Source organism: Pseudoliparis swirei, chromosome 7 (genome assembly GCF_029220125.1).
Source record: "Pseudoliparis swirei isolate HS2019 ecotype Mariana Trench chromosome 7, NWPU_hadal_v1, whole genome shotgun sequence".
Lineage (NCBI taxonomy): Eukaryota > Metazoa > Chordata > Actinopteri > Perciformes > Liparidae > Pseudoliparis > Pseudoliparis swirei.
Window position 1 is genome coordinate 31,278,157 of NC_079394.1, and position 27,992 is coordinate 31,306,148.

Below are 27,992 nucleotides of genomic sequence, written 5' to 3' on the forward strand. Positions count from 1 at the left end.
TTCACGGTCACATGAAAGGATTTAATATTCATATAAATAACCACGAGGCCCCCCGGGCAGCGTGGAGCCACCAGGAGGCTCCCATGACGTCACAGAGCCGTGAGCAGCAGTCTGTGGATCCATGGAACTCCTCGTGTGGTCGCTGCTGGAGTGCGCATGCGCAGGTCTGGATCCTCCGAGTGGCGTCGTGTGGTTGTTCCACATGCTCAGCGTGTGTCTCACGCGCGTGTCTGTGCACCACACGTGTGTCTGTTTACATTCTGTGTCCAGCTGGTTTGTTATTTATGTTTTTAAGTAAAGAGAAAATAAATGTTCCGGTTCCGGTGTGAACAGCTGGTGGACACTAAAGGTATAAAGAACAGAACAGCTGCTGCTGGGTCCAAACAGGATCTTCACCTCTGCTCGTGTATCTTGTTCTCCTCTGGTGTCACTCATTCTTCCCACGTGCCCTGAACGCACCACAGCTGGAAGGTCCTCTCATTAAAAGGGGCGTGTCTCCGTCCGTTTCTGCCCCGGTCACGTTTTGACTTCCTAAACTTCCGAGAACAGTTCGAGTCTCTCCTCCGGACGTCAGCTTCTCCTCCTTCTCCTCTTCCTTCTCTTTCTTCTTCCTCTTCTTCCTCTTGTTCTTCAGTTTATTCTCCTTCTCCTCACGTCTCCGGGACTCCGGGCTTATTCCTCTGGGTTCGGTTAAAAGACGAGTTGAAGTCCAGCGGCCCGGTCCGGGTCCGGGTGTCGGCGCCATGGGGGGCGTGGTCTCCAGTTACCTGGACGAAGGGAAGCGGGAGATCATTACAGGTGAGATCATGACAGGTGAGTTCATGACAGTGAGATCATGATAGTGAGATCATGACAGTGAGCTCATGACAGGTGAGATCATGACAGGTGAGTTCATGACAGTGAGATCATGACAGTGAGATCATGACAGTGAGTTCATGACAGGTGAGATCATGACAGGTGAGATCATGACAGTGAGATCATGACAGGTGAGATCATGACAGTGAGATCATGACAGTGAGTTCATGACAGGTGAGATCATGACAGTGAGATCATGACAGGTGAGATCATGACAGTGAGTTCATGACAAGTGAGATCATGACAGGTGAGATCATGACAGTGAGTTCATGACAAGTGAGATCATGACAAGTGAGATCATGACAGGTGAGTTCATGACAGGTGAGATCATGACAGGTGAGTTCATGACAGTGAGATCATGACAGTGAGATCATGACAGTGAGTTCATGACAGGTGAGATCATGACAGTGAGATCATGACAGTGAGTTCATGACAGGTGAGATCATGACAGTGAGATCATGACAGGTGAGATCATGACAGTGAGTTCATGACAGTGAGATCATGACAGGTGAGATCATGACAGTGAGTTCATGACAAGTGAGATCATGACAAGTGAGATCATGACAGTGAGATCATGACAGGTGAGATCATGACAGGTGAGATCATGACAGGTGAGTTCATGACAGTGAGATCATGACAGTGAGTTCATGACAGGTGAGATCATGACAGTGAGATCATGACAGGTGAGATCATGACTGAGATCATGACAGGTGATAATAAACTACAACATGTACTGTAGGCTCTCCCAGGTCAACAGGTGTGTGCTCTGCCACTCAGCAGCACCCCGGTGACGCTCCTGGTGTTATCTTGACCTTTGACCCCCAGTGGTGGAGGTCAAACTAAAGGTCTCATGTGACTTTACGTAGTCCAGGACGTTCAACATCACGTTAAACAGCGAGGACGACATTCAGATCCTCCTGAAAACAAACCTCTCCGGCCCTGCTGTTGGGTGGTGTCCCTGTGGTTGGGCGGTGTCCCTGTGGGTGGGCGGTGTCCCTGTGGGTGGGCGGTGTCCCTGTGGGTGGGCGGTGTCCCTGTGGGTGGGCAGTGTCCCTGCTGTTGGGCGGTGTCCCTGTGGGTGGGTGGTGTCCCTGCTGTTGGGCGGTGTCCCTGCTGTTGGGTGGTGTCCCTGCTGTTGGGCCACCAGCCCCACCCTGAGTGACGTCACCTCCTGTGAGTGTCATGTGGACTTTAACCTCCATGAAGGAACACGCTGCTGGGCCCCACCCTCTGATCTGCTATCATGAGCTGGAGGGACTGGAGGGCCCCTGAGGCTGGACCTACAGACTTTAGGGCCCTGAGGCTGGACCTACAGACTGTGGGCCCCTGAGGCTGGACTTACAGACTTTAGGGCCCTGAGGCTGGACCTACAGACTGTGGGGCCCTGAGGCTGGACCTACAGACTGTGGGGCCCCTGAGGCTGGACCTACAGACTGTGGGCCCCTGAGGCTGGACCTACAGACTTTAGGGCCCTGAGGCTGGACCTACAGACTGTGGGGCCCCTGAGGCTGAACCTACAGACTTTAGGGCCCTGAGGCTGGACCTACAGACTGTGGGGCCCTGAGGCCCTTGCAGCTGGACCTACAGACTGGGGCCCCTGAGGCTGGACCTACAGACTGTGGGGGTCCCCTGTTCTTCCTGTGGCTCAAAAGAAGGCCAGTTTTATAGCTTCTCTCACCAGCATAACTGTTTTCAGCTGCGCTCACATAAAAAGGGTTTACAGGGTTTTTACCCCTCCGCTAGTCTTCTAAGGCGATAACACAAAGTACCATCAGAACACTGGTGATGGGCCTCTATACACCTCTGTAGAGCGTTAGGGTTAACTAGAGCTGCAACAACGAATCGATAAAATCGATTAAAATCGATTATTAAAATAGTTGGCAACGAATTTCATTATCGATTTGTTGTGTCGCGCGATTATTACGGCACTCAATAAGTCGCGGAGTATAAAAAAAGTTGATTTGAGCGCAGAGCGGAGCAGGAGAAACAAGAGCGGAGGGAGAGGACAGACCATAATGCTGCGTTGTGAGAGCCAATCAGCGCTGAGCTGCTCCTCCGTTAGTGAATCTAATTGGCTGCAGCTGCCCTCGTGACGCTGGAAGCGGAAGTCATTCACGTCGTCGGAGACATTCACGGAGCTGAGTGCGCCTACGGGTGACGTTATGAACCCAGACACCAGGGCGCTAGATGTTACCACATGTGTGGCATTTCCACAAGCAATATAACGTAGAAAAGTGATTATTTTTCCGTGGCGGATGGCGGACAATATTTTTCCACGGAGAAAGGCAACGAGATAAGCCCCGCCCCCTCACCGTATGAGGCGTTTAACCCATAAATAGCCAACTCAGGAGAGTAAACCGCTGTCAGTCTGTTTATGACAGGGTTCATCTACATGCTGACCAGTGAACAGGTTCATCCACATGACCAGTGAACAGGTTCATACTGCTGACCAGTGGATCTCCAGGACCTTTCCAGGAATTTAAACCAAATTTCCAAGATTAAACATTTTGTGAAAACTCTGTGTATACATGAACAAGTGAGAAGATGTAGTATTTAAACTAACAATGAGCATACCGTATATATTCCGTTTAAATTAATATTTGAATATAACAAATTTGCATTACTTTTCCAAAAATTACTAATTAATTACTTTTCTAGGCCTAGAAATAGCCATTTAAAAACTCCATGACTTTTCCAGGTTTTCCATGACCGTACGAACCCTGTTTTGAATAAAGGGTTGAAAATTACATTTTTTTTAAAAATCTGATTAATCGATTAATAGAAAAAATAATCAACAGATTAATCGATTATCAAAATAATCGTTAGTTGCAGCCCTAGGGTTAACCCTAACTTTAACCCTCTATACACTATGTAGAGCGTTAGGGTTAACCCTAACTTTAACCCTCTATACACCTATGTAGAGCGTTAGGGTTAACCCTAACTTTAACCCTCTATACACCTATGTAGAGCGTTAGGGTTAACCCTAACTTTAACCCTCTACACACTATGTAGAGTGTTAGGGTTAACCCTAACTTTAACCCTCTATACACTATGTAGAGCGTTAGGGTTAACCCTAACTTTAACCCTCTATACACTATGTAGAGCGTTAGGGTTAACCCTAACTTTAACCCTCTATACACTATGTAGAGCGTTAGGGTTAACCATAACTTTAACCCTCTATACACTATGTAGAGCGTTAGGGTTAACCATAACTTTAACCCTCTATACACCTCTGTAGAGATTTCATTAAACACCAGAGAATAGTCACGGACACATTAACTATGGAGAGTGTTTGTCCATCATGACTCACGCCAGAGACACTCCTAGGAGTGTCAGCACTGTAGAATAGTTTATTTGTATTATTAATCAACACAAATCTATGTGCATTCGGACATATTGAGTCTTTTAACATTAATATATCCCATGAGTAAATACTAAATGTTTTCCACTGCAACTGACGACGCCTTCAAGGACCAGCAGGTCAGCTAACGCCGGTGGTGCGTTCACGGCCCTGTTGTTCCTCAGTGGTTCATCGGGAGGCCCACATGCATATCGGATATGGAATGTGAGGAATGCGTGTGTGTGTGTGACCTCCTGCAGGCCTTGTGCTGACTGTGGAAAGAGCCCTCCACACTCAACCGATGCATTTATTAAAGGAGTAATTAAATATACACTTTTATTAATCCCCAAGGGGAAATTAGTTCTCTGCATTTAACCCATCCTTAGTTATTAAGGAGCAGTGGGCTGCAGTGATGCGCCCGGGAAGCAACTGGGGGTTCAGTGCCTTGCTCAAGGACACTTCGACTTGCAACTAATGGGGAGAGCGGGGATCGAACCCACAACCTTGCGGTTGCAGGACGGCCCTCTTACCCCACTGAGCTACAGCCGCCCCAAATTCCTGGCGCTCTAGGAAGGCGGTGATCCAGCGGGTCCCTGGTCACTCTGGTGTCACTCCTCATGGTGCGTTGAGGGACTCATGTTCATAAAGAGCTCTATCACCCATGTTTCATGACCAGCTGGTGGACCCCACCCGTCCATTGTCCTCCTCCTGCTAGGATCCAGCTAGCGTGTTCCCTCCTAGCCTCCAGCATGAGGTCATCATTGTGTGGGGGGGCGGTGACCTGCGTCACATGGCGAGCTTCTCGTTTCCTCTGTGGAGTCAATGAATGTGTTTCCTGAAGCGGAGGCATGGAGGAGCTCTGTGGTTGTAGCCTGAGGGTTTAGAGACTCAGCTCACGGTGAAGAGACCTGGAGGCAACGACAGCATCACTGAGTAACTGAATCCATCACAACTCCACTAGAGAGCTTGTAGTACCATATTACCCCACTAGAGAGCTTGTAGTACCATATTACCCCACTAGAGAGCTTGTAGTACCACATTACCCTACTAGAGAGCTTGTAGTACCATGTTACCCCACTAGAGAGCTTGTAGTACCATGTTGCCCACTAGAGAGCTTGTAGGTACCATTACCCACTAGAGGCTTGTAGTACCATGTTACCCCACTAGAGAGCTTGTAGTACCATATTACCCCACTAGAGAGCTTGTAGTACCATATTACCCCACTAGAGAGCTTGTAGTACCATGTTACCCCACTAGAGAGCTTGTGGTACCATATTACCCCACTAGAGAGCTTGTAGTACCACATTACCCCACTAGAGGCTTGTAGTACCATTTACCCCACTAGAGGCTTGTGGTACCATGTTACCCCACTAGAGAGCTTGTACCATGTTACCCCACTAGAGAGCTTGTGGTACCATGTTACCCCACTAGAGGCTTGTGGTACCATGTTACCCCACTAGAGAGCTTGTAGTACCATGTTACCCCACTAGAGGCTTGTAGTACCATGTTACCCCACTAGAGGCTTGTAGTACCATGTTACCCCACTAGAGGCTTGTAGTACCATGTTACCCCACTAGAGAGCTTGGTACCATGTTACCCCACTAGAGAGCTTGTAGTACCATGTTACCCCACTAGAGAGCTTGTAGTACCATGTTACCCCACTAGAGAGCTTGTGGTACCATGTTACCCCACTAGAGGCTTGTAGTACCATGTTACCCCACTAGAGAGCTTGTAGTACCATGTTACCCACTAGAGGCTTGTGGTACCATGTTACCCCACTAGAGGCTTGTAGTACCATGTTACCCCACTAGAGAGCTTGTAGTACCATGTTACCCCACTAGAGAGCTTGTAGTACCATGTTACCCCACTAGAGAGCTTGTAGTACCATATTACCCCACTAGAGAGCTTGTAGTACCATATTACCCCACGAGAGAGCTTGTGGTACCATGTTACGCCACTAGAAAGCTTGTGGTACCATGTTACCCCACTAGAGAGCTTGTAGTACCATGTTACCCCACTAGAGAGCTTGTGGTACCATGTTACCCCACTAGAGAGCTTGTAGTACCATGTTACCCCACTAGAGAGCTTGTAGTACCATGTTACCCCACTAGAGAGCTTGTGGTACCATGTTACCCCACTAGAGAGCTTGTAGTACCATGTTACCCCACTAGAGAGCTTGTAGTACCATGTTACCCCACTAGAGCTTGTAGAACCATGTTACCCCACTAGAGAGCTTGTTACCCCACTAGAGAGCTTGTAGTACCATGTTTCCCCACTAGAGAGCTTGTAGAACCATGTTACCCACTAGAGAGCTTGTAGTACCATGTTTCCCCACTAGAGAGCTTGTAGTACCATGTTACCCCACTAGAGAGCTTGTAGAACCATGTTACCCCACTAGAGAGCTTGTAGTACCATGTTACCCCACTAGAGAGCTTGTGGTACCATGTTACGCCACTAGAAAGCTTGTGGTACCATGTTACCCCACTAGAGAGCTTGTAGTACCATGTTACCCCACTAGAGAGCTTGTAGTACCATGTTACCCCACTAGAGAGCTTGTAGTACCATGTTACCCCACTAGAGAGCTTGTTACCCCACTAGAGAGCTTGTAGTACCATGTTACCCCACTAGAGAGCTTGTAGTACCATGTTACCCCACTAGAGAGCTTGTGGTACCATGTTACGCCACTAGAAAGCTTGTGGTACCATGTTACCCCACTAGAGAGCTTGTAGTACCATGTTACCCCACTAGAGAGCTTGTGGTACCATGTTACCCCACTAGAGATCTTCTACTACCATATTACCCCACTAGAGGCTTGTAGTACCATGTTACCCACTAGAGAGCTTGTAGTACCATGTTACCCCACTAGAGAGCTTGTAGTACCATGTTACCCCACTAGAGAGCTTGTAGTACCATGTTACCCCACTAGAGAGCTTGTGGTACCATGTTACCCCACTAGAGAGCTTGTAGTACCATGTTACCCCACTAGAGAGCTTGTAGTACCATGTTACCCCACTAGAGAGCTTGTAGTACCATGTTACCCCACTAGAGAGCTTGTAGTACCATGTTACCCCACTAGAGAGCTTGTAGTACCATGTTACCCCACTAGAGAGCTTGTTACCCCACTAGAGAGCTTGTAGTACCATGTTACCCCACTAGAGAGCTTGTAGTACCATGTTACTAGAGAGCTTGTGGTACCATGTTACCCCACTAGAGAGCTTGTAGTACCATGTTACCCCACTAGAGAGCTTGTAGTACCATGTTACCCCACTAGAGAGCTTGTAGTACCATGTTACCCCACTAGAGAGCTTGTAGTACCATGTTACCCCACTAGAGAGCTTGTAGTACCATGTTACCCCACTAGAGGCTTGTAGTACCATGTTACCCCACTAGAGGCTTGTAGTACCATGTTACCCCACTAGAGAGCTTGTGGTGCCATGTTACCCCACTAGAGGCTTGTAGTACCATGTTACCCCACTAGAGAGCTTGTAGTACCATGTTACCCCACTAGAGAGCTTGTAGTACCATGTTACCCCACTAGAGAGCTTGTAGTACCATGTTACCCCACTAGAGAGCTTGTAGTACCATGTTACCCCACTAGAGAGCTTGTAGTACCATGTTACCCCACTAGAGAGCTTGTAGTACCATGTTACCCCACTAGAGAGCTTGTAGTACCATGTTACCCCACTAGAGAGCTTGTAGTACCATGTTACCCCACTAGAGAGCTTGTAGTACCATGTTGCCCACTAGAGAGCTTGTAGTACCATGTTACCCCACTAGAGGCTTGTAGTACCATATTGCCCACTAGAGAGCTTGTAGTACCATGTTACCCCACTAGAGAGCTTGTAGTACCATGTTACCCCACTAGAGAGCTTGTAGTACCATGTTACCCCACTAGAGAGCTTGTAGTACCATATTACCCCACTAGAGGCTTGTAGTACCATGTTACCCCACTAGAGAGCTTGTAGTACCATGTTACCCCACTAGAGGGCTTGTGGTACCATGTTACCCCACTAGAGAGCTTTTAGTACCATGTTACCCCACTAGAGAGCTTGTGGTACCATGTTACCCCACTAGAGAGCTTGTAGTACCATGTTACCCCACTAGAGGCTTGTAGTACCATGTTACCCCACTAGAGAGCTTGTAGTACCATGTTACCCCACTAGAGAGCTTGTAGTACCATGTTACCCCACTAGAGAGCTTTTAGTACCATGTTACCCCACGAGAGGGCTTGTGGTACCATGTTACCCCACTAGAGAGCTTGTAGTATACCATATTGCCCCACTAGAGAGCTTGTAGTACCATGTTGCCCACTAGAGAGCTTGTAGTACCATGTTACCCCACTAGAGAGCTTGTAGTACCATGTTACCCCACTAGAGAGCTTGTAGTACCATGTTACCCCACTAGAGAGCTTGTAGTACCATGTTACCCCACTAGAGAGCTTGTAGTACCATGTTACCCCACTAGAGAGCTTGTAGTACCATGTTACCCCACTAGAGAGCTTGTAGTACCATGTTACCCCACTAGAGAGCTTGTGGTACCATGTTACCCCACTAGAGAGCTTGTAGTACCATGTTACCCCACTAGAGAGCTTGTAGTACCATATTACCCCACTAGAGAGCTTGTGGTACCATGTTACCCCACTAGAGAGCTTGTAGTACCATGTTACCCCACTAGAGAGCTTGTAGTACCATGTTACCCCACTAGAGAGCTTGTCGTACCATGTTACCCCACTAGAGAGCTTGTAGTACCATGTTACCCCACTAGAGAGCTTGTAGTACCATTTTTACCCCACTAGAGAGCTTGTAGTACCATGTTACCCCACTAGAGAGCTTGTAGTACCATGTTACCCCACTAGAGAGATTGTAGTACCATGTTACCCCACTAGAGAGCTTGTAGTACCATGTTACCCCACTAGAGAGCTTGTAGTACCATGTTACCCCACTAGAGAGCTTGTAGTACCATGTTACCCCACTAGAGAGCTTGTAGTACCATGTTACCCCACTAGAGAGCTTGTAGTACCATGTTACCCCACTAGAGAGCTTGTAGTACCATGTTACCCCACTAGAGAGCTTGTAGTACCATGTTACCCCACTAGAGAGCTTGTAGTACCATGTTACCCCACTAGAGAGCTTGTAGTACCATGTTACCCCACTAGAGAGCTTGTAGTACCATGTTACCCCACTAGAGAGCTTGTAGTACCATGTTTCCCCACTAGAGAGCTTGTAGAACCATGTTACCCCACTAGAGAGCTTGTTACCCCACTAGAGAGCTTGTAGTACCATGTTACCCCACTAGAGAGCTTGTAGTACCATGTTACCCCACTAGAGAGCTTGTAGTACCATGTTACCCCACTAGAGAGCTTGTAGTACCATGTTACCCCACTAGAGGCTTGTAGTACCATGTTACCCCACTAGAGAGCTTGGTACCATGTTACCCCACTAGAGAGCTTGTAGTACCATGTTACCCCACTAGAGAGCTTGGTACCATATGTTACCCCACTAGAGGCTTGTAGTACCATGTTACCCCACTAGAGAACTTGTAGTACCATGTTACCCCACTAGAGAGCTTGTAGTACCATATTACCCCACTAGAGAGCTTGTAGTACCATGTTACCCACTAGAGGCTTGTAGTACCATGTTACCCCACTAGAGGCTTGTGGTACCATGTTACCCAGAGGCTTGTAGTACCATGTACCCCACTAGAGGCTTGTAGTACCATGTTACCCCACTAGAGAGCTTGTAGTACCATGTTACCCACTAGAGGCTTGTGGTACCATGTTGCCCACTAGAGCTAGCTTAGTACCATATTACCCACTAGAGGCTTGTAGTACCATGTTGCCCACTAGAGCTTGTGGTACCATGTTGCCCACTAGAGGCTTGTGGTGCCATGTTACCCCACTAGAGAGCTTGTAGTACCATGTTGCCCACTAGAGGCTTGTAGTACCATATTACCCCACTAGAGAGCTTGGTACCATGTTACCCCACTAGAGGCTTGTAGTACCATGTTACCCCACTAGAGAGCTTGTAGTACCATGTTACCCCACTAGAGAGCTTGTAGTACCATGTTACCCCACTAGAGGCTTGGTACCATATTACCCCACTAGAGAGCTTGTAGTACCATGTTACCCCACTAGAGAGCTTGTAGTACCATGTTGCCCACTAGAGAGCTTGTGGTACCATGTTACCCACTAGAGAGCTTGTGTACCATATTACCCCACTAGAGCTTGTGGTACCATGTTACCCCACTAGAGAGCTTGTAGTACCATGTTACCCCACTAGAGAGCTTGTAGTACCATATTTACCCACTAGAGGCTTGTAGTACCATGTTACCCCACTAGAGGCTTGTAGTACCATGTTACCCCACTAGAGGCTTGTGGTACCATGTTGCCCACTAGAGAGCTTGTAGTACCATGTTACCCACTAGAGGCTTGTAGTACCATGTTACCCCACTAGAGAGCTTGTGGTACCATGTTACCCACTAGAGAGCTTGTGGTACCATATTACCCACTAGAGGCTTGTAGTACCATGTTACCCCACTAGAGGCTTGTAGTACCATGTTGCCCACTAGAGAGCTTGTAGTACCATGTTACCCCACTAGAGGCTTGTAGTACCATGTTACCCCACTAGAGGCTTGTAGTACCATGTTGCCCACTCCCACTAGAGGCTTGTAGTACCATGTTGCCCACTAGAGGCTTGTGTACCATGTTACCCCACTAGAGGCTTGTAGTACCATGTTACCCCACTAGAGAGCTTGTAGTACCATGTTACCCCACTAGAGGCTTGTAGTACCATGTTACCCCACTAGAGGCTTGTACCATGTGCCCACTGGGCTTGTGTACCATGTTGCCCACTAGAGGCTTGTGGTACCATGTTACCCACTAGAGCTTGTAGTACCATATTACCCCACTAGAGGCTTGTAGTACCATGTTACCCACTAGAGCTTGTAGTACCATATTACCCCACTAGAGCTTGTAGTACCATGTTACCCACTAGAGAGCTTGTAGTACCATATTACCCACTAGAGAGCTTGTAGTACCATGTTACCACACTAGAGAGCTTGTGGTACCATATTACCCCACTAGAGGCTTGTAGTACCATGTTACTCCCACTAGAGGCTTGTAGTACCATATTACCCACTAGAGAGCTTGTGGTACCATGTTACCCCACTAGAGGCTTGTAGTACCATATTACCCCACTAGAGGCTTGTAGTACCATGTTGCCCACTAGAGAGCTTGTGGTACCATATTACCCCACTAGAGAGCTTGTAGTACCATATTACCCCACTAGAGAGCTTGTAGTACCATGTTACCCCACTAGAGAGCTTGTAGTACCATGTTACCCCACTAGAGAGCTTGTAGTACCATGTTACCCCACTAGAGAGCTTGTAGTACCATATTACCCCACTAGAGAGCTTGTAGTACCATGTTACCCCACTAGAGAGCTTGTAGTACCATGTTACCCCACTAGAGAGCTTGTAGTACCATGTTACCCCACTAGAGAGCTTGTAGTACCATGTTACCCCACTAGAGAGCTTGTAGTACCATGTTACCCCACTAGAGAGCTTGTAGTACCATGTTACCCACTAGAGAGCTTGTAGTACCATGTTACCCCACTAGAGAGCTTGTAGTACCATGTTACTCCACTAGAGAGCTTGTAGTACCATGTTACCCCACTAGAGAGCTTGTAGTACCATGTTACCCCACTAGAGTGCTTGTAGTACCATGTTACCCCACTAGAGAGCTTGTAGTACCATGTTACCCCACTAGAGTGCTTGTAGTACCATGTTACCCCACTAGAGAGCTTGTAGTTTGCTCTGAACCGGTTTGAAGAGACTCAGCTGGCGCTCTGGATCCTCTCTCAGCCTCCTGCTGCTCTCTGGTGACACTCTGGATTTATGAGCCTCTGGTCCGTCCAGGAGGAATGTTGTTGTTAAGGCGCTGGGGGGGGGGGGGTCTGGGTCGTCCTCGGCCTATCAAATAGCCGCCTGGTCTCTGTGATGAAGACGAGCTGCATGTTCTCAACTCTGATGACGCAGCGATGGAAGAGCGACAGTAAGAGCTGCTCTGTGTGTGTGTGTGTGTGTCAGAGAGGACCAGGGCGGTGATGGTGGCCTTCGCTCCCCTCTATGAGCAGCAGTATGCAGTCGCTCTGTTCAACCACGTCCGCTTCGACATCGAGGGAGGAGGAGGAGGCCCTCAAGCCCAGCTGCTGCACCGCAAGGTGGAGTACCCTCCTCTTCCTCACACACATTACCCCTCATAGGAGCAGGTTTAAATATGCAACTCACCTGTAATCTGGATGAACTCATCATTTGATGTATGAGCTCTAACTCTGCTCTGGTAACTCTGGCTCTATGTCGTCTCTCAGGTTCCTCTGGAGAACAAGTCCATCTTCTCCGGGTCGCTCTCTCAGCATCTGGAGAACAAGAAGTGGAGGAGCCGCTTCCTCCTTGTTCCAGACTCCTACACCATCAGCCTCTACGACAGCAAGGCGGTGAGGAGCAACACCACCACCAGGGTCTGGTAGAGCAACACCACCACCAGGATCTGGTAGAGCAACACCACCACCAGGGTCTGGTAGAGCAACACCACCATCAGGGTCTGGTAGAGCAACACCACCACCAGGGTCTGGTAGAGCAACACCACTACCAGGGTCTGGTAGAGCAACACCACCACCAGGGTCTGGTAGAGCAACACCACCACCAGGGTCTGGTACAGCAACACCACCATCAGGGTCTGGTAGAGCAACACCACCACCAGGGTCTGGTAGAGATGTGTGATGCTCTGGCTCTTCCCCTCCAGGCTTATGACCGGCGCCTCCAGCCCAGAGGGAGCGTCCACTGTGCTGGATACACAGTGCTGAGCTCTGTGGAAGAATATCTGGAGCTCTGCAGCAACATCCTGCCTGGTGAGGAGGAGGAGGAGGAGGAGGAGGAGGAGGAGGAGATGAAGCTGCAACATGTCATTCTGAGAACTCTTTCAAGAACTTTTTTTTATTTCCCTTTTTCCCCAAATGTTTCTTGTTGTCTCATCTCTTTGTTGTGATGATATCTCGTTGTCATGGTGATGGACGTAGAGCTCCATGTTCTCCTGGTAGAGCGGCTGCTCCCTCCTCTGTGTCTCCTAGCATGTGAGCGTCGCAGTGCTCTCGATGTTCTGAGCCGTGTTCTTGTTCCTAGGGACCGACGCTCTGGACGGAGGTCCCCCCTCCCTGAAGGGGCCCGGCCGGTTCCCCCTGCTGCTCTGGCACCCGTACGCCCGGCACCTCCTCTTCACTGCCGCCTCGCAGGAGGAGCAGAGCAGCTGGCTGGCCGTGCTGCAGGACTGCGTCCGCCACGCCAACGACGGTGAGTCTCTACATCCTGTCCTCAGCCCCGAGGCCCCTGGGGGTACGGAGCCCCGAGGCCCCTGGAGGTACGGAGCCCCGAGGCCCCTGGGGGTACGGAGCCCCGAGGCCCCTGGGGGTACGGAGCCCGGAGGCCCCTGGAGGTACGGAGCCCCGGGGCCCTGGAGGTACGGAGCCCCGAGGCCCCTGGGGGTACGGAGCCCCGAGGCCCCTGGGGGTACGGAGCCCTGAGGCCCCTGAAGGTACGGAGCCCTGAGGCCCCTGGGGGTACGGAGCCCTGAGGCCCCTGAAGGTACGGAGCCCAGAGGCGCCTGGGGGTACGGAGCCCCTATGTACATTCTACATAGAGCGGGGGGGGGGGCTCAGTGTTTATCACAAACTGTTGATTGTTGACATGTTGATTGTTGTTCTGTTGACATGTTGATTGTTGTTCTGTTGACATGTTGATTGTTGTTCTGTTGACATGTTGATTGTTGTTCTGTTGACATGTTGATTGTTGTCCTGTTGACATGTTGATTGTTGTTCTGTTGACATGTTGATGGCACACGGTCATTTAAAAAGTGACTATTTACACCATTTTAGAAACCTTTAAAATGGCGCTGTGCCAACGGCTGCTTGTTTCAGTAGTGGCGTTTTGCTTTTATTTTATTGTCTTTTTTTGCACTTTTCCTCTCTTTTTCTTTTTCTTTTCTTTCACGTTTGTCTTAGTTACGGTCGGACACTGGACCATAACTACTTTTTTCGATAATTCTACTGTGGCTTTTGTTCACTTTGTCGTGTGTATCGGAGAGCTACAGCAAAACAATGACGGGGATCGTCGTCTACTCGCGTGCTCAGCTGATCGCGCTGTGCAGGCCGAAGCTTCCGCCTGGAGAAAGACCTGTGATCCCGCTGGAGCTACGGAGAAGGGCTCGCGGTTGCAGATCGGTGTCAAGCGGAGGGCTAAAACGAGGAGATACAAACCCTCGGTACCGTCGATCATAACGGGAACGTGAGGTCTTTGGCGAATAAGGCGGATGAGCTCGGCGCTGGTAATGTCCGAGAGGATCTTCCGTGAGAGCAGTCTCTTGTGTTTCACTGAGACGTGGCTGCACGCGGACTATCCGGATCACAGGCGTCTTTGCCCGGCTTCAGGACTGTTCGGGCTGACAGAGGCGCTACACAGAGCGGTAAGAAGAGGCGGGATCGCTGTTTATGTGAATGAGCGGTGGTGCCACCCGGACCATGTGTGCGTGAAGGAGCGCTTCTGTAGCGAACATTGAACTGTTGGCCGTGGGGATGCGCCCGTACTATTTGCCGAGAGAGTTCACGTCCGCCATTGTGGTTGTCGTGTGCGTGCCGCCATCAGCTGACGCTGAGGAAGCTGTGGACACCATCCACTCCACTGTGTCTGCTCTGCTGAATCATCAGCCTGGAGCATTCATGGCTATCACTGGTGACTTTAACCACACCACACTGGATAAAGCTCTGCCAACCTTCCATCAATACATAGACTGCCCAACAAGGAACAATAAAACTCTGGACTTGCTGTATGCTAATACTAAGGCGCATACAGCGCCACTGCCCTTCCCCCTCGGCAGGTCTGATCATGACCTGGTCCGGCTGACACCCAGGTATGTTCCTCTGGTGAAGAGGCTGCGGTGACCACCAGGACTGTGAGGAGGTGGTCTCTGGAGGCTAACGACGCTCTACAGGACTGCTTGAGTCAACGGACTGGGATGTGTTGTGTGGACCGCACGGGAGGACATCAACAGTATGACCGACTGCATCACGGAATACATCAAGTTCTGTGAACACACCACCATCCCATCAGGGCCTGCGCTGCTTCCCCAACAACAAGCCCTGGATCACCAGGGACCTGAAGGCGCTTCTTAACAAGAAGAAAGCTGCTTTCAGGTCTGGAGACAGGGATGAGCTGAGGAGAGTCCAGCGCAACCTGAAGGTGAAGCTCAGGGAGGGCAAGGACTCCTACAGGAGGAAGCTGGAGGCCAAACTCCAGCTGAACAACACAAGGGAGGTGTGGTCTGGCATGAAGCAGATAACTGGCTTCAAGGTGGGAGGGAGACAGCCAGGGGGCTCCCTGGAGAGGGCCAACCAGCTGAACTGTTTTTTCAATAGGTTCAGTTCACAGCCCTCCCGTCTCCTCCACACATCACACCTCCCAAACACCTCCTCCTTCTGTCCCCCTGCTGAGCTGCACATCCACCGAGCCCTCAATAACAATGGGCTCCTCCCCTCCCTCTCTCTGTGACGACTGACCAGGTGAGAAGACAGCTGGAGAAACTACTCCAGCGCAGAGCTGAAGGTCCTGATGGCATCAGCCCCAGGGTCCTAAAGACCTGCGCCACCCAGCTGTCTGGTGTCCTGCAGCGCCTCTTCAACCTCTGCCTGAGGCTGGGGAAGTCCCGTGCTGTGGAAGACGCCGTGCCTGGTCCCTGTCCCCAAGAAGTCAACACCATCTGGCCTCAACGACTACCGACCGTCGCCTCACCTCCCATGTGATGAAGGTGCTGGAGAGGCTGGTCTTGGCCCACCTCCGCCGCAGGTGAAATCGTCGCTGGACCCTCTGCAATTTGCTTACCAGCCTCATGTGGGAGTGGACGACGCCATCATCTACCTGCTGCAACGAGCTCAGTCGCACCTGGATGGAACCGGTGTCTCTGTGAGAGTCACTTTCTTTGACTTCTCCAGTGCATTTAACACCATCCAGCCACTGCTGCTGAGTGAGAAGCTGCGGTGGCCGTGTGGACGCGTCCACCATCTCCTGGATCACTGACTACCTCACAGGCAGACCACAGTTTGTCAGAATGGGCCGTGGTGCTGTCTGGAACGGTGGTCAGTGATGTTGAGCCCCACAGGAACTGTTCTGTCTCCTTCCTCTTCACCCTGTACACCAGTGACTTCCAGTACAACACGGAGTCATGCCATCTGCAGAAGTACTCTGATGATTCTGCAGTGGTCGGGTGTATTAGGGATGGAAGGGAGGAGTACAGGGCAGTGGTGAGTGACTTTGTAAAGTGGGCCGATGAGAACCACCTGCGGCTGAACGTGGCCAAGACCAGAGAGATGGTGGTGGACTTCAGGAGGAAGGCGACAGCTCCTACACCTCTGAGTGTCCTGGGAGTGGACGTGGACATGGTGGAGGAGTACAAGTACCTGGGCGTCTCCATCGACAGCCGACTGAACTGGAAGGCCAACATCAACGCTGTGTACAAGAAGGGATGAGTCGACTCTTTTCCTGAGAAAGCTTCGATCCTTCAACGTGTGCAGCAAGATGCTGGAGTTATTCTACCAGTCGGTTGTGGCCAGTGTGCTGCACTTTGCCATTGTCTGCTGGGGAGCAGCATCGGAGCCGGTGACACCAGCCGTCTTAACAAACTGGTTAGGAAGGCTGGCTCCATCATCGGCTGCCAGCTGGAGCACCTGGAACAGGTGGTGGTGAGGAGGACGTTGAAGAAACTGGTGTCCATATTGGACAACCCGGACCACCCTCTCCACCACCTCCTACAGGGACAGAGGAGTACTTTCTCCAGACGTCTCCTCACGCTCCGCTGCCACAAGGAGAGACACAGGAGAACATTCCTGCCGACGGCTATGAGGCTCTACAACAGTTCACCTCTTGCCAGATCACCCTAACCCTTCTTATATTTGTGTTTTTTATTTTTATTTTTATTCTTGTGTGTTGCTGCTACTGGCTCGACAAATTTCCCCTTGGGGATTAATAAAGTATATATCTATCTATCTATCTATCTATCTAACTCACAGGCTCCTCCCCCTCCTGGACTCGTCCAATCAGAGCACTAGAGGAGCTTCACCCTCTCCCCTGGTGTGATTGGTCTAATACATATTAGCGTGATCATGTGACGTGTGACAGGATGGGGTTTGTGGCCTTGAGGGGAACTATAGGACCCCTGAGTCTGAGAGATGAAGATAAACTGAGGAACACGAAGTGTTTCCTCTTCATTAAATAATGTAAACGCATCGTAGATTAAATCTGTTGGTTGAACTCATGTTGCTTATGGCGTCAGATGAGAACCATCATTATTTTAATCTTCCAACCCAGGTTTGTCGGAGGAGGATAAAGTTCAGACGCCAGCGTTCACGGACGCGGTCCGACTCTACCGCCAGGCTCAAGGGCACTACGGCACCTGGGAGATGATGTGTGGTGGAGCGGCTCAGGTAGGCGTGGCCCCTGGTTACTGGAGAGGAGCCGCCATGGGACTCCTCTCATGCTCCGTGTAGACGTCTGAGAGCGAGCGTTACCCAGCATGCCGTTCACTTCAACGTCAGATGTGATCAGCAGAGCTCTTCGTACTTGTTTTCTTTTCATCAGCACATATTTAGTCTGACTAGCTTAACAACGGAGATGCAGAGCGGTAGCCTCCTCAACAGCTAGTTGCTATTGGCTGGTGTGAGCGTCCCGCCCTGAGAGACATGACCTTCACCAGATCAAAGGTTACACACGTCACCCTATTGTGTGAGGCAGGGAGAGCCTCTGCTGGACGACGGAGGTAATACAGCAGCATGCGTTTGGACATTTCCATGAACGTCGACAGGTGTGGAATAGTACTCCGACATTTTGAGTTAACTCCAAATGTTGAGACTTCCTCCATTTGGAGAGTGGTCTCTCAGCCCAGCGTGGCGCCACAGGCTCACTTCATGAACCGTTGGGCGGGAGTCTCATTGTGCTTCTGGACCTCGCTGTGTGTGTGCTGGTGTTCCTGTGAGTTCTGAGTGTGTCTTCTAGATCCTCTGCAACCTGGTGATGGAGGACCTCCTCCCGGAGCTCAGGGAGCTCATCTCCCCTCGACTCAAAGGGAAGCCCCACGAGAGGCTCAGGCACTGGATGCTGGTAAGAAAGAGACCAGAGGCCTTGTGATGCACATGAACCCCGAGGGGGATGGATGTCTTCAATATATCAACAAGATGTCCAGAAGCCGACGTGGTAACTTTCAAAGGGGTGAGGTTCTAATCCCAAATTAATCAGAATGACGGTCTTGCCTTTACATGTTGTGGCTTTGAGCTGGTCCCCGAGCTAAAGGCTGGTAATAGGTCTACAAGGTTCTCCCATGTGTTCCCTGTGTGTCCAGATCAGGGTTGAGGTCTACAAGGTTCTCCCATGTGTTCCCTGTGTGTCCAGATCAGGGTTGAGGTCTACAAGGTTCTCCCATGTGTTCCCTGTGTGTCCAGATCAGGGTTGAGGTCTACACGGTTCTCCCATGTGTTCCCTGTGTGTCCAGATCAGGGTTGAGGTCTAAGGTTCTCCCATGTGTTCCCTGTGTGTCCAGATCAGGGTTGAGGTCTACACGGTTCTCCCATGTGTTCCCTGTGTGTCCAGATCAGGGTTGAGGTCTACAAGGTTCTCCCATGTGTTCCCTGTGTGTCCAGATCAGGGTTGAGGTCTACAAGGTTCTCCCATGTGTTCCCTGTGTGTCCAGATCAGGGTTGAGGTCTACACGGTTCTCCCATGTGTTCCCTGTGTGTCCAGATCAGGGTTGAGGTCTACACGGTTCTCCCATGTGTTCCCTGTGTGTCCAGGTCAGGGATGAGGTCTACAAGGTTCTCCCATGTGTTCCTATGAGTTCCCTGTGTGTCCAGGTCAGGGATGAGGTCTACACGGTTCTCCCATGTGTTCCCTGTGTGTCCAGGTCAGGGATGAGGTCTACAAGGTTCTCCCATGTGTTCCCTGTGTGTCCAGATCAGGGTTGAGGTCTACACGGTTCTCCCATGTGTTCCCTGTGTGTCCAGGTCAGGGATGAGGTCTACAAGGTTCTCCCATGTGTTCCTATGAGTTCCCTGTGTGTCCAGGTCAGGGATGAGGTCTACACGGTTCTCCCATGTGTTCCCTGTGTGTCCAGGTCAGGGATGAGGTCTACAAGGTTCTCCCATGTGTTCCTATGAGTTCCCTGTGTGTCCAGGTCAGGGATGAGGTCTACAAGGTTCTCCCATGTGTTCCCTGTGTGTCCAGATCAGGGTTGAGGTCTACAAGGTTCTCCCATGTGTTCCCTGTGTGTCCAGGTCAGGGATGAGGTCTACAAGGTTCTCCCATGTGTTCCCTGTGTGTCCAGATCAGGGTTGAGGTCTACACGGTTCTCCCTATGAGTTCCCTGTGTGTCCAGATCAGGGTTGAGGTCTACACGGTTCTCCCATGTGTTCCCTGTGTGTCCAGGTCAGGGATGCGGTCTACAGCCTGGTGCAGGGCCAGTGCCAGGCCCACTATGAGGCAGTGGTACAGAAGTGTGAGGCGGCCAGCTCTTCTCTGGAGGCCTCCATACGAACAGACATGGACCAGATCATCACCGCCAAGGACCACGTCACCAACAAGATCCGAGGTCAGCTACTGGACCTCTGATAGTGGACTAATCCCTCTCTTCCTGTGGTCCTGGATGTTTGTTCTTCAACCTTTTGAAGAAGCTTGTGTGTGATGGTCTGACTAGTCATCAATGAAGGAGAGGTTTGAGACCTCCATGTTGGCCTTCATCTTGTGCTCCTCCTCCCCCTCAGAGGTGGTGCTCCCCAAGGCGGAGAAGCTGCTGAAGGTGAGCATCCAGCCCTACATCAGCTCCGTCCTGGACGCCCTGATGGAGCCCACCAGCCGAGGCTTCTCCGAGGTCCGCCAGCTGTTCTTCAGAGAGCTGGTGGACCTGAGCAAGAACACCCTGAACCAGGGCTCCAAGGAAGTGGTGGCGCAGGTGAGGAGGTGGAGGAGGACTTTAGGGATCAGCTCCTAGTGGAGGAGGTACAGGACTTTAGGGATCAGCTCCTAGTGGAGGAGGTACAGGACTTTAGGGATCAGCTCCTAGTGGAGGAGGTACAGGACTTTAGGGGTCAGCTCCTAGTGGAGGAAGACTTTAGGGATCAGCTCCGAGTGGAGGAGGTACAGGACTTTAGGGATCAGCTCCTAGTGGAGGAAGACTTTAGGGATCAGCTCCTAGTGGAGGAGGTACAGGACATTAGGGATCAGCTCCTAGTGGAGGAGGTACAGGACTTTAGGGATCAGCTCCTAGTGGAGGAAGACTTTAGGGATCAGCTCCGAGTGGAGGAGGTACAGGACTTTAGGGGTCAGCTCCTAGTGGAGGAAGACTTTAGGGATCAGCTCCTAGTGGAGGAGGTACAGGACTTTAGGGGTCAGCTCCTAGTGGAGGAGGTACAGGACTTTAGGGGTCAGCTCCTAGTGGAGGAGGTACAGGACTTTAGGGATCAGCTCCTAGTGGAGGAGGTATGAACAGCGATTTGAAGTGAGTCCGAGAGTAAAGTGTTATGAACATGAGTCTTTGAACACACCTCCCTCAGCACATGGAGAAGATCTCCGTCCTGGCCTTCCACCCCGTGAAGATGCAGAGCTGCTATGAGAAGGTGGAGCCGCTGAGTCTGGAGGGTCTGCAGCAGAGATTTGACGTCTGCAGCCCCTCAGTGTTCGTCCAGAGGGCCCAGATCCTCATGAGACAGGTATTGGGTCTAGTCTACAGGATGAGGTCTCCATGGGGCTCCTTGCTGGTCCACAGCTTCAGCTTCATGGAGTAAGACCTGGTCCCGGTCCGATGGCCGACTGTACACTGGACAGTCTGCAACGTTCAACACTTGATATTTATAGTTCGAGACTGTTGTCTCTTGAAAGCTCGGAGGGTTCTACAAACCATTTAAATACCAACAGCAGCTACAGTCAACGTATCTAACAACAACAACAAACAATATCCCAAATACTAACTCCAGGCAACTCACCCATGAACCCTCATAGTGATCCACAAGCGTCTCGTTGACCTGAGGTATGCTGAATTGGCTCGATGGCGCCCCCTCTTGAGTAGGCCTAACATTGCGTCATCCTGCCTTTTAAAACATAACAGGAAGTACAAAGAATCCTCTTGGAGACGGGCTCTAAACATTCACAGGAACTTTTTTCCAATTTCTTCCATTTACTTAAAACTAAATCCTACGTGAAACTATTTATGTTTCTTTTTTATCTCTTTGGAAATGTATCAGATCAACTTATAATATTACCAGAAGCATCGCGTTGACAGATATTTAAACTTACGGATGTATTGACTAGATTCTGTTTGATGTTGTTTTCTGTGTCCGTGTTTGGCCCCCCAGCACATGGACCATGCAGTCTACACATTCGAGCAGATCCTCCACCAGACCCTGGAGCCTCAGGGCCCCAACGAGCTCTGCCAGAGCATCCAGCGCTGCCAGGACCGGGTCATGAAGGTAAAGAGATGCCCCCGCAGCAATAGTCTTCTTGCTCTGGACAGCAGCAGTTCACGTATCAAATGCAATCTAATCTCCTATCTGATGTATATGTTCTCCATAATCGTTCTCTCTTTGGGGTTTAGAAGTTTGACTTCGACAGCAGCAGCGTGAGGAAGCGGTTCTTCCGCGAGGCTCTGCTCCAGATCTTCACCCCCTACATGCTGAAGCAGCTCCGGCCTTGCTGCGCCTCGGTGAGCAACCCCTGTTAAGCTGGCTTTAGATGAGGATGCTGCTCGACGTATGTCCAGGTCACACGGGGTCACATGACACCGTGTGACCTGAGGGTGTTTACGCTGAATGAGACGCTGAGGGGTTTCCTGCTGTTCTCAGGAGCTGCCGCGCTTCCAGGAGCTGATCTTTGAGGACTTCTCCCGCTTCATCCTGGTGGAGAACATCTTTGAAGAGGTGGTGCTGCACTCCATCATGAAGGACATCACCATGGGTCAGTGGGCGAGAAGTGTTCCTCCTCCGGTGTGTTGTTCCTCCTTGTGTTCCTCCTTGCGTAGAGGCCAGCGTATTAGGTAGAGGCTAGCGTAGAGGCTTGAAGACGCATGTAGACCAGGTGTTGTGGACCTTGTGGAGGTGTAGACCAGGTGCTGTGGACCTTGTGGAGGTGTAGACCAGGTGTTGTGGACCTTGTGGGGGTGTAGACCAGGTGTTGTGGACCTTGTGGGGGTGTAGACCAGGTGTTGTGGACCTTGTGGAGGTGTAGACCAGGTGTTGTGGACCTTGTGGAGGTGTAGACCAGGTGTTGTGGACCTTGTGGAGGTGTAGACCAGGTGTTGTGGACCTTGTGGAGGTGTAGACCAGGTGCTGTGGACCTTGTGGAGGTGTAGACCAGGTGTTGTGGAGGTGTAGACCAGGTGTTGTGGACCTTGTGGAGGTGTAGACCAGGTGTTGTGGACCTTGTGGAGGTGTAGACCAGGTGTTGTGGACCTTGTGGAGGTGTAGACCAGGTGTTGTGGACCTTGTGGAGGTGTAGACCAGGTGTTGTGGACCTTGTGGAGGTGTAGACCAGGTGTTGTGGACCTTGTGGAGGTGTAGACCAGGTGTTGTGGACCTTGTGGAGGTGTAGACCAGGTGTTGTGGACCTTGTGGAGGTGTAGACCAGGTGTTGTGGACCTTGTGGAGGTGTAGACCAGGTGTTGTGGACCTTGTGGAGGTGTAGACCAGGTGCTGTGGACCTTGTGGAGGTGTAGACCAGGTGTTGTGGACCTTGTGGAGGTGTAGACCAGGTGTTGTGGACCTTGTGGAGGTGTAGACCAGGTGTTGTGGACCTTGTGGAGGTGTAGACTAGGTGTTGTGGACCTTGTGGAGGTGTAGACCAGGTGTTGTGGACCTTGTGGGGGTGTAGACCAGGTGTTGTGGACCTTGTGGAGGTGTAGACCAGGTGTTGTGGACCTTGTGGAGGTGTAGACCAGGTGTTGTGGACCTTGTGGAGGTGTAGACCAGGTGTTGTGGACCTTGTGGGGGTGTAGACCAGGTGTTGTGGACCTTGTGGGGGTGTAGACCAGGTGTTGTGGACCTTGTGGGGGTGTAGACCAGGTGTTGTGGACCTTGTGGAGGTGTAGACCAGGTGTTGTGGACCTTGTGGAGGTGTAGACCAGGTGTTGTGGACCTTGTGGAGGTGTAGACCAGGTGTTGTGGACCTTGTGGGGGTGTAGACCAGGTGTTGTGGACCTTGTGGAGGTGTAGACCAGGTGTTGTGGACCTTGTGGGGGTGTAGACCAGGTGTTGTGGACCTTGTGGGGTGTAGACCAGGTGTTGTGGACCTTGTGGAGGTGTAGACCAGGTGTTGTGGACCTTGTGGGGGTGTAGACCAGGTGTTGTGGACCTTGTGGAGGTGTATACCAGGTGTTGTGGACCTTGTGGGGGTGTAGACCAGGTGTTGTGGACCTTGTGGGGGTGTAGACCAGGTGTTGTGGACCTTGTGGGGGTGTAGACCAGGTGTTGTGGACCTTGTGGAGGTGTAGACCAGGTGCTGTGGACCTTGTGGAGGTGTATACCAGGTGTTGTGGACCTTGTGGAGGTGTAGACCAGGTGTTGTGGACCTTGTGGGGGTGTAGACCAGGTGTTGTGGACCTTGTGGAGGTGTAGACCAGGTGTTGTGGACCTTGTGGAGGTGTAGACCAGGTGTTGTGGACCTTGTGGGGTGTAGACCAGGTGTTGTGGACCTTGTGGAGGTGTAGACCAGGTGTTGTGGACCTTGTGGAGGTGTAGACCAGGTGTTGTGGACCTTGTGGAGGTGTAGACCAGGTGTTGTGGACCTTGTGGAGGTGTAGACCAGGTGTTGTGGACCTTGTGGAGGTGTAGACCAGGTGTTGTGGACCTTGTGGAGGTGTAGACCAGGTGTTGTGGACCTTGTGGGGGTGTAGACCAGGTGTTGTGGACCTTGTGGAGGTGTAGACCAGGTGTTGTGGACCTTGTGGGGGTGTAGACCAGGTGGTGTGGACCTTGTGGGGGTGTAGACCAGGTGGTGTGGACCTTGTGGAGGTGTAGACCAGGTGTTGTGGACCTTGTGGAGGTGTAGACCAGGTGTTGTGGACCTTGTGGAGGTGTAGACCAGGTGTTGTGGACCTTGTGGGGGTGTAGACCAGGTGTTGTGGACCTTGTGGGGGTGTAGACCAGGTGTTGTGGACCTTGTGGAGGTGTAGACCAGGTGTTGTGGACCTTGTGGAGGTGTAGACCAGGTGTTGTGGACCTTGTGGAGGTGTAGACCAGGTGTTGTGGACCTTGTGGGGGTGTAGACCAGGTGTTGTGGACCTTGTGGAGGTGTAGACCAGGTGTTGTGGACCTTGTGGGGGTGTAGACCAGGTGTTGTGGACCTTGTGGAGGTGTAGACCAGGTGTTGTGGACCTTGTGGAGGTGTAGTCCAGGTGTTGTGGACCTTGTGGAGGTGTAGACCAGGTGTTGTGGACCTTGTGGGGGTGTAGACCAGGTGTTGTGGACCTTGTGGAGGTGTAGACCAGGTGTTGTGGACCTTGTGGAGGTGTAGACCAGGTGTTGTGGACCTTGTGTGGGTGTAGACCAGGTGTTGTGGACCTTGTGGAGGTGTAGACCAGGTGTTGTGGACCTTGTGGAGGTGTAGACCAGGTGTTGTGGACCTTGTGGAGGTGTAGACCAGGTGTTGTGGACCTTGTGGAGGTGTAGACCAGGTGTTGTGGACCTTGTGGGGGTGTAGACCAGGTGCTGTGGACCTTGTGGAGGTGTAGACCAGGTGGTGTGGACCTTGTGGAGGTGTAGACCAGGTGTTGTGGACCTTGTGGAGGTGTAGACCAGGTGTTGTGGACCTTGTGGAGGTGTAGACCAGGTGTTGTGGACCTTGTGGGGGTGTAGACCAGGTGTTGTGGACCTTGTGGAGGTGTAGACCAGGTGTTGTGGACCTTGTGGAGGTGTAGACCAGGTGTTGTGGACCTTGTGGAGGTGTAGACCAGGTGTTGTGGACCTTGTGGAGGTGTAGACCAGGTGTTGTGGACCTTGTGGTGGTGTAGACCAGGTGTTGTGGACCTTGTGGAGGTGTAGACCAGGTGTTGTGGACCTTGTGGAGGTGTAGACCAGGTGTTGTGGACCTTGTGGAGGTGTAGACCAGGTGTTGTGGACCTTGTGGAGGTGTAGACCAGGTGTTGTGGACCTTGTGGAGGTGTAGACCAGGTGTTGTGGACCTTGTGGAGGTGTAGACCAGGTGTTGTGGACCTTGTGGAGGTGTAGACCAGGTGTTGTGGACCTTGTGGAGGTGTAGACCAGGTGTTGTGGACCTTGTGGAGGTGTAGACCAGGTGTTGTGGACCTTGTGGGGGTGTAGACCAGGTGTTGTGGACCTTGTGGAGGTGTAGACCAGGTGTTGTGGACCTTGTGGAGGTGTAGACCAGGTGTTGTGGACCTTGTGGAGGTGTAGACCAGGTGTTGTGGACCTTGTGGAGGTGTAGACCAGGTGTTGTGGACCTTGTGGAGGTGTAGACCAGGTGTTGTGGACCTTGTGGGGGTGTAGACCAGGTGTTGTGGACCTTGTGGGGGTGTAGACCAGGTGTTGTGGACCTTGTGGGGGTGTAGACCAGGTGTTGTGGACCTTGTGGAGGTGTAGACCAGGTGTTGTGGACCTTGTGGAGGTGTAGACCAGGTGTTGTGGACCTTGTGGTGGTGTAGACCAGGTGTTGTGGACCTTGTGGGGTGTAGACCAGGTGTTGTGGACCTTGTGGGGTGTAGACCAGGTGTTGTGGACCTTGTGGAGGTGTAGACCAGGTGTTGTGGACCTTGTGGAGGTGTAGACCAGGTGTTGTGGACCTTGTGGGGGTGTAGACCAGGTGTTGTGGACCTTGTGGGGGTGTAGACCAGGTGTTGTGGACCTTGTGGGGGTGTAGACCAGGTGTTGTGCACCTTGTGGAGGTGTAGACCAGGTGTTGTGGACCTTGTGGAGGTGTAGACCAGGTGTTGTGGACCTTGTGGGGGTGTAGACCAGGTGTTGTGGACCTTGTGGAGGTGTAGACCAGGTGTTGTGGACCTTGTGGAGGTGTAGACCAGGTGTTGTGGACCTTGTGGGGTGTAGACCAGGTGTTGTGGACCTTGTGGAGGTGTAGACCAGGTGTTGTGGACCTTGTGGGGTGTAGACCAGGTGTTGTGGACCTTGTGGAGGTGTAGACCAGGTGTTGTGGACCTTGTGGGGTGTAGACCAGGTGTTGTGGACCTTGTGGAGGTGTAGACCAGGTGCTGTGGACCTTGTGGGGTGTAGACCAGGTGTTGTGGACCTTGTGGAGGTGTAGACCAGGTGTTGTGGACCTTGTGGAGGTGTAGACCAGGTGTTGTGGACCTTGTGGGGTGTAGACCAGGTGTTGTGGACCTTGTGGGGTGTAGACCAGGTGTTGTGGACCTTGTGGAGGTGTAGACCAGGTGTTGTGGACCTTGTGGGGTGTAGACCAGGTGTTGTGGACCTTGTGGAGGTGTAGACCAGGTGTTGTGGACCTTGTGGGGTGTAGACCAGGAGTTGTGGACCTTGTGGGGTGTAGACCAGGTGTTGTGGACCTTGTGGGGGTGTAGACCAGGTGTTGTGGACCTTGTGGGGGTGTAGACCAGGTGGTGTGGACCTTGTGGGGGTGTAGACCAGGTGTTGTGGACCTTGTGGAGGTGTAGACCAGGTGTTGTGGACCTTGTGGGGGTGTAGACCAGGTGTTGTGGACCTTGTGGGGGTGTAGACCAGGTGTTGTGGACCTTGTGGGGGTGTAGACCAGGTGTTGTGGACCTTGTGGGGGTGTAGACCAGGTGCTCCTCCCCTCTGCAGCGGTGAAGGAGGCGGCGCTCCAGAGGAGGCACCACCTGTACCGGGACAGCGTGGTGCTCAGCAGCAGTGACTCCGCCCTGCAGCTGCTGGGAGGCCCCGCCCCCATCGACTGGGCCGCGGAGGCCGGAGCGCCCCGGGAGGAGCTGGGCGGAGCGGGGGGGGACGCCCAGAGGAGGAGGAGGGTGAAGCAGGTGGTGTCCATGATCCAGGTGGAAGGCTCCCCGGTCCTGTGTGTGGAGGGTCCAGAGGAACCGGGTCAGAACAGAGTCCCGGTGGAGGTCCAATCTGCTCCAGCCAAAGAGGAGGAAGGTGGGGGAGGGGCCAGCCAGTGGATGGAGGAGGAGCCTCCTTCCAACCAGGAAGTGTCAGAGGAGGCATGTCCACCACCAGAGGAACTCTTATCTGGAGCTCCAGAGAGCCTCCCGGGGGCCACCACGGAGGCCCCCAGGCCCCCACAGGGAGACAGTGGCTTCCTGTCTCCCACCTGTGAAGGCTGAGGACCAGGATGTGACCCACAGCTCTGAGGCCAAGACCTCAGACCCTCAGACCAGAGGCCAAGACCTCAGACCCTCAGACCCTCAGACCAAGACCTTATTGTTTTATTAAGACATCTTCAGACTTCCTAGTTTCGAGTAGGTGGGCGTAACAATGTTTTAGGAGTTTATTCCTTCACAGTAAACCTGTGTACTCGTGTATAAATACTGTCATTTGACATGTTTTGTGATTTTATATTAATTAATAATTGCCTTTGCTGATCCTCCCTTTATTTATTATCTGCACTTCTCTTTTTTGTCATTTTAGAAATCTTATTGCGTGATTCAAAACTTATTGATATAAATCATTATTGATTATTCAGTTTGTCCATGTGTCTTTATTGGAAAGAAGATATGAAATATATGTATATGTGTAATTGTGTATATATATATGTATACGTG

At 51.6% G+C, this 27,992-nt stretch overlaps 1 protein-coding gene and 2 long non-coding RNA genes across 4 annotated transcripts; 1 reads left to right on the forward strand and 2 right to left on the reverse strand.

The window, feature by feature from the left end:
- On the reverse strand, positions 1-3,970 carry LOC130196622 (uncharacterized). The gene is made up of 2 exons (XR_008832277.1): positions 1,785-3,970; positions 1-767 (listed from the first exon to the last, which is right to left on the reverse strand). It is a non-coding gene; the product is annotated as an uncharacterized LOC130196622 (long non-coding RNA).
- niban2b (niban apoptosis regulator 2b) lies at positions 717-27,910 on the forward strand. Of its 2 annotated transcripts, none has more exons than XM_056418904.1 (14): positions 717-798; positions 12,281-12,414; positions 12,562-12,687; positions 12,996-13,101; positions 13,373-13,540; positions 17,603-17,718; positions 18,287-18,391; positions 19,709-19,871; positions 20,044-20,231; positions 20,833-20,988; positions 21,631-21,744; positions 21,870-21,977; positions 22,117-22,228; positions 27,058-27,910. In XM_056418904.1, exons 1-14 carry the CDS (start codon positions 744-746, stop codon positions 27,552-27,554), a joined length of 2,148 nt encoding a protein of 715 aa, XP_056274879.1. In that variant the 5' UTR covers positions 717-743; the 3' UTR covers positions 27,555-27,910. The 2 variants fall into 2 exon arrangements, with proteins under 2 accessions (XP_056274879.1, XP_056274878.1); XM_056418903.1 differs by having other exon boundaries at positions 730-813.
- LOC130196623 (uncharacterized) lies at positions 4,188-12,568 on the reverse strand. Its single transcript, XR_008832278.1, has 2 exons — positions 12,482-12,568; positions 4,188-5,103 (listed from the first exon to the last, which is right to left on the reverse strand). It is a non-coding gene; the product is annotated as an uncharacterized LOC130196623 (long non-coding RNA).
- Positions 27,911-27,992: the final 82 nt, after the last annotated feature.

Coding starts and splice junctions, on each gene's coding strand:
- niban2b (XM_056418903.1), top strand. CDS start 744: ATGGGGGGCGTGGTCTCCAGTTACCTGGACGAAGGGAAGCGGGAGATC. Junction 13,102..13,372: donor CTGCAGCAACATCCTGCCTG/GTGAGGAGGAGG, acceptor TCTTGTTCCTAG/GGACCGACGCTCTGGACGGA. Junction 21,745..21,869: donor GCCAGGACCGGGTCATGAAG/GTAAAGAGATGC, acceptor TTTGGGGTTTAG/AAGTTTGACTTCGACAGCAG.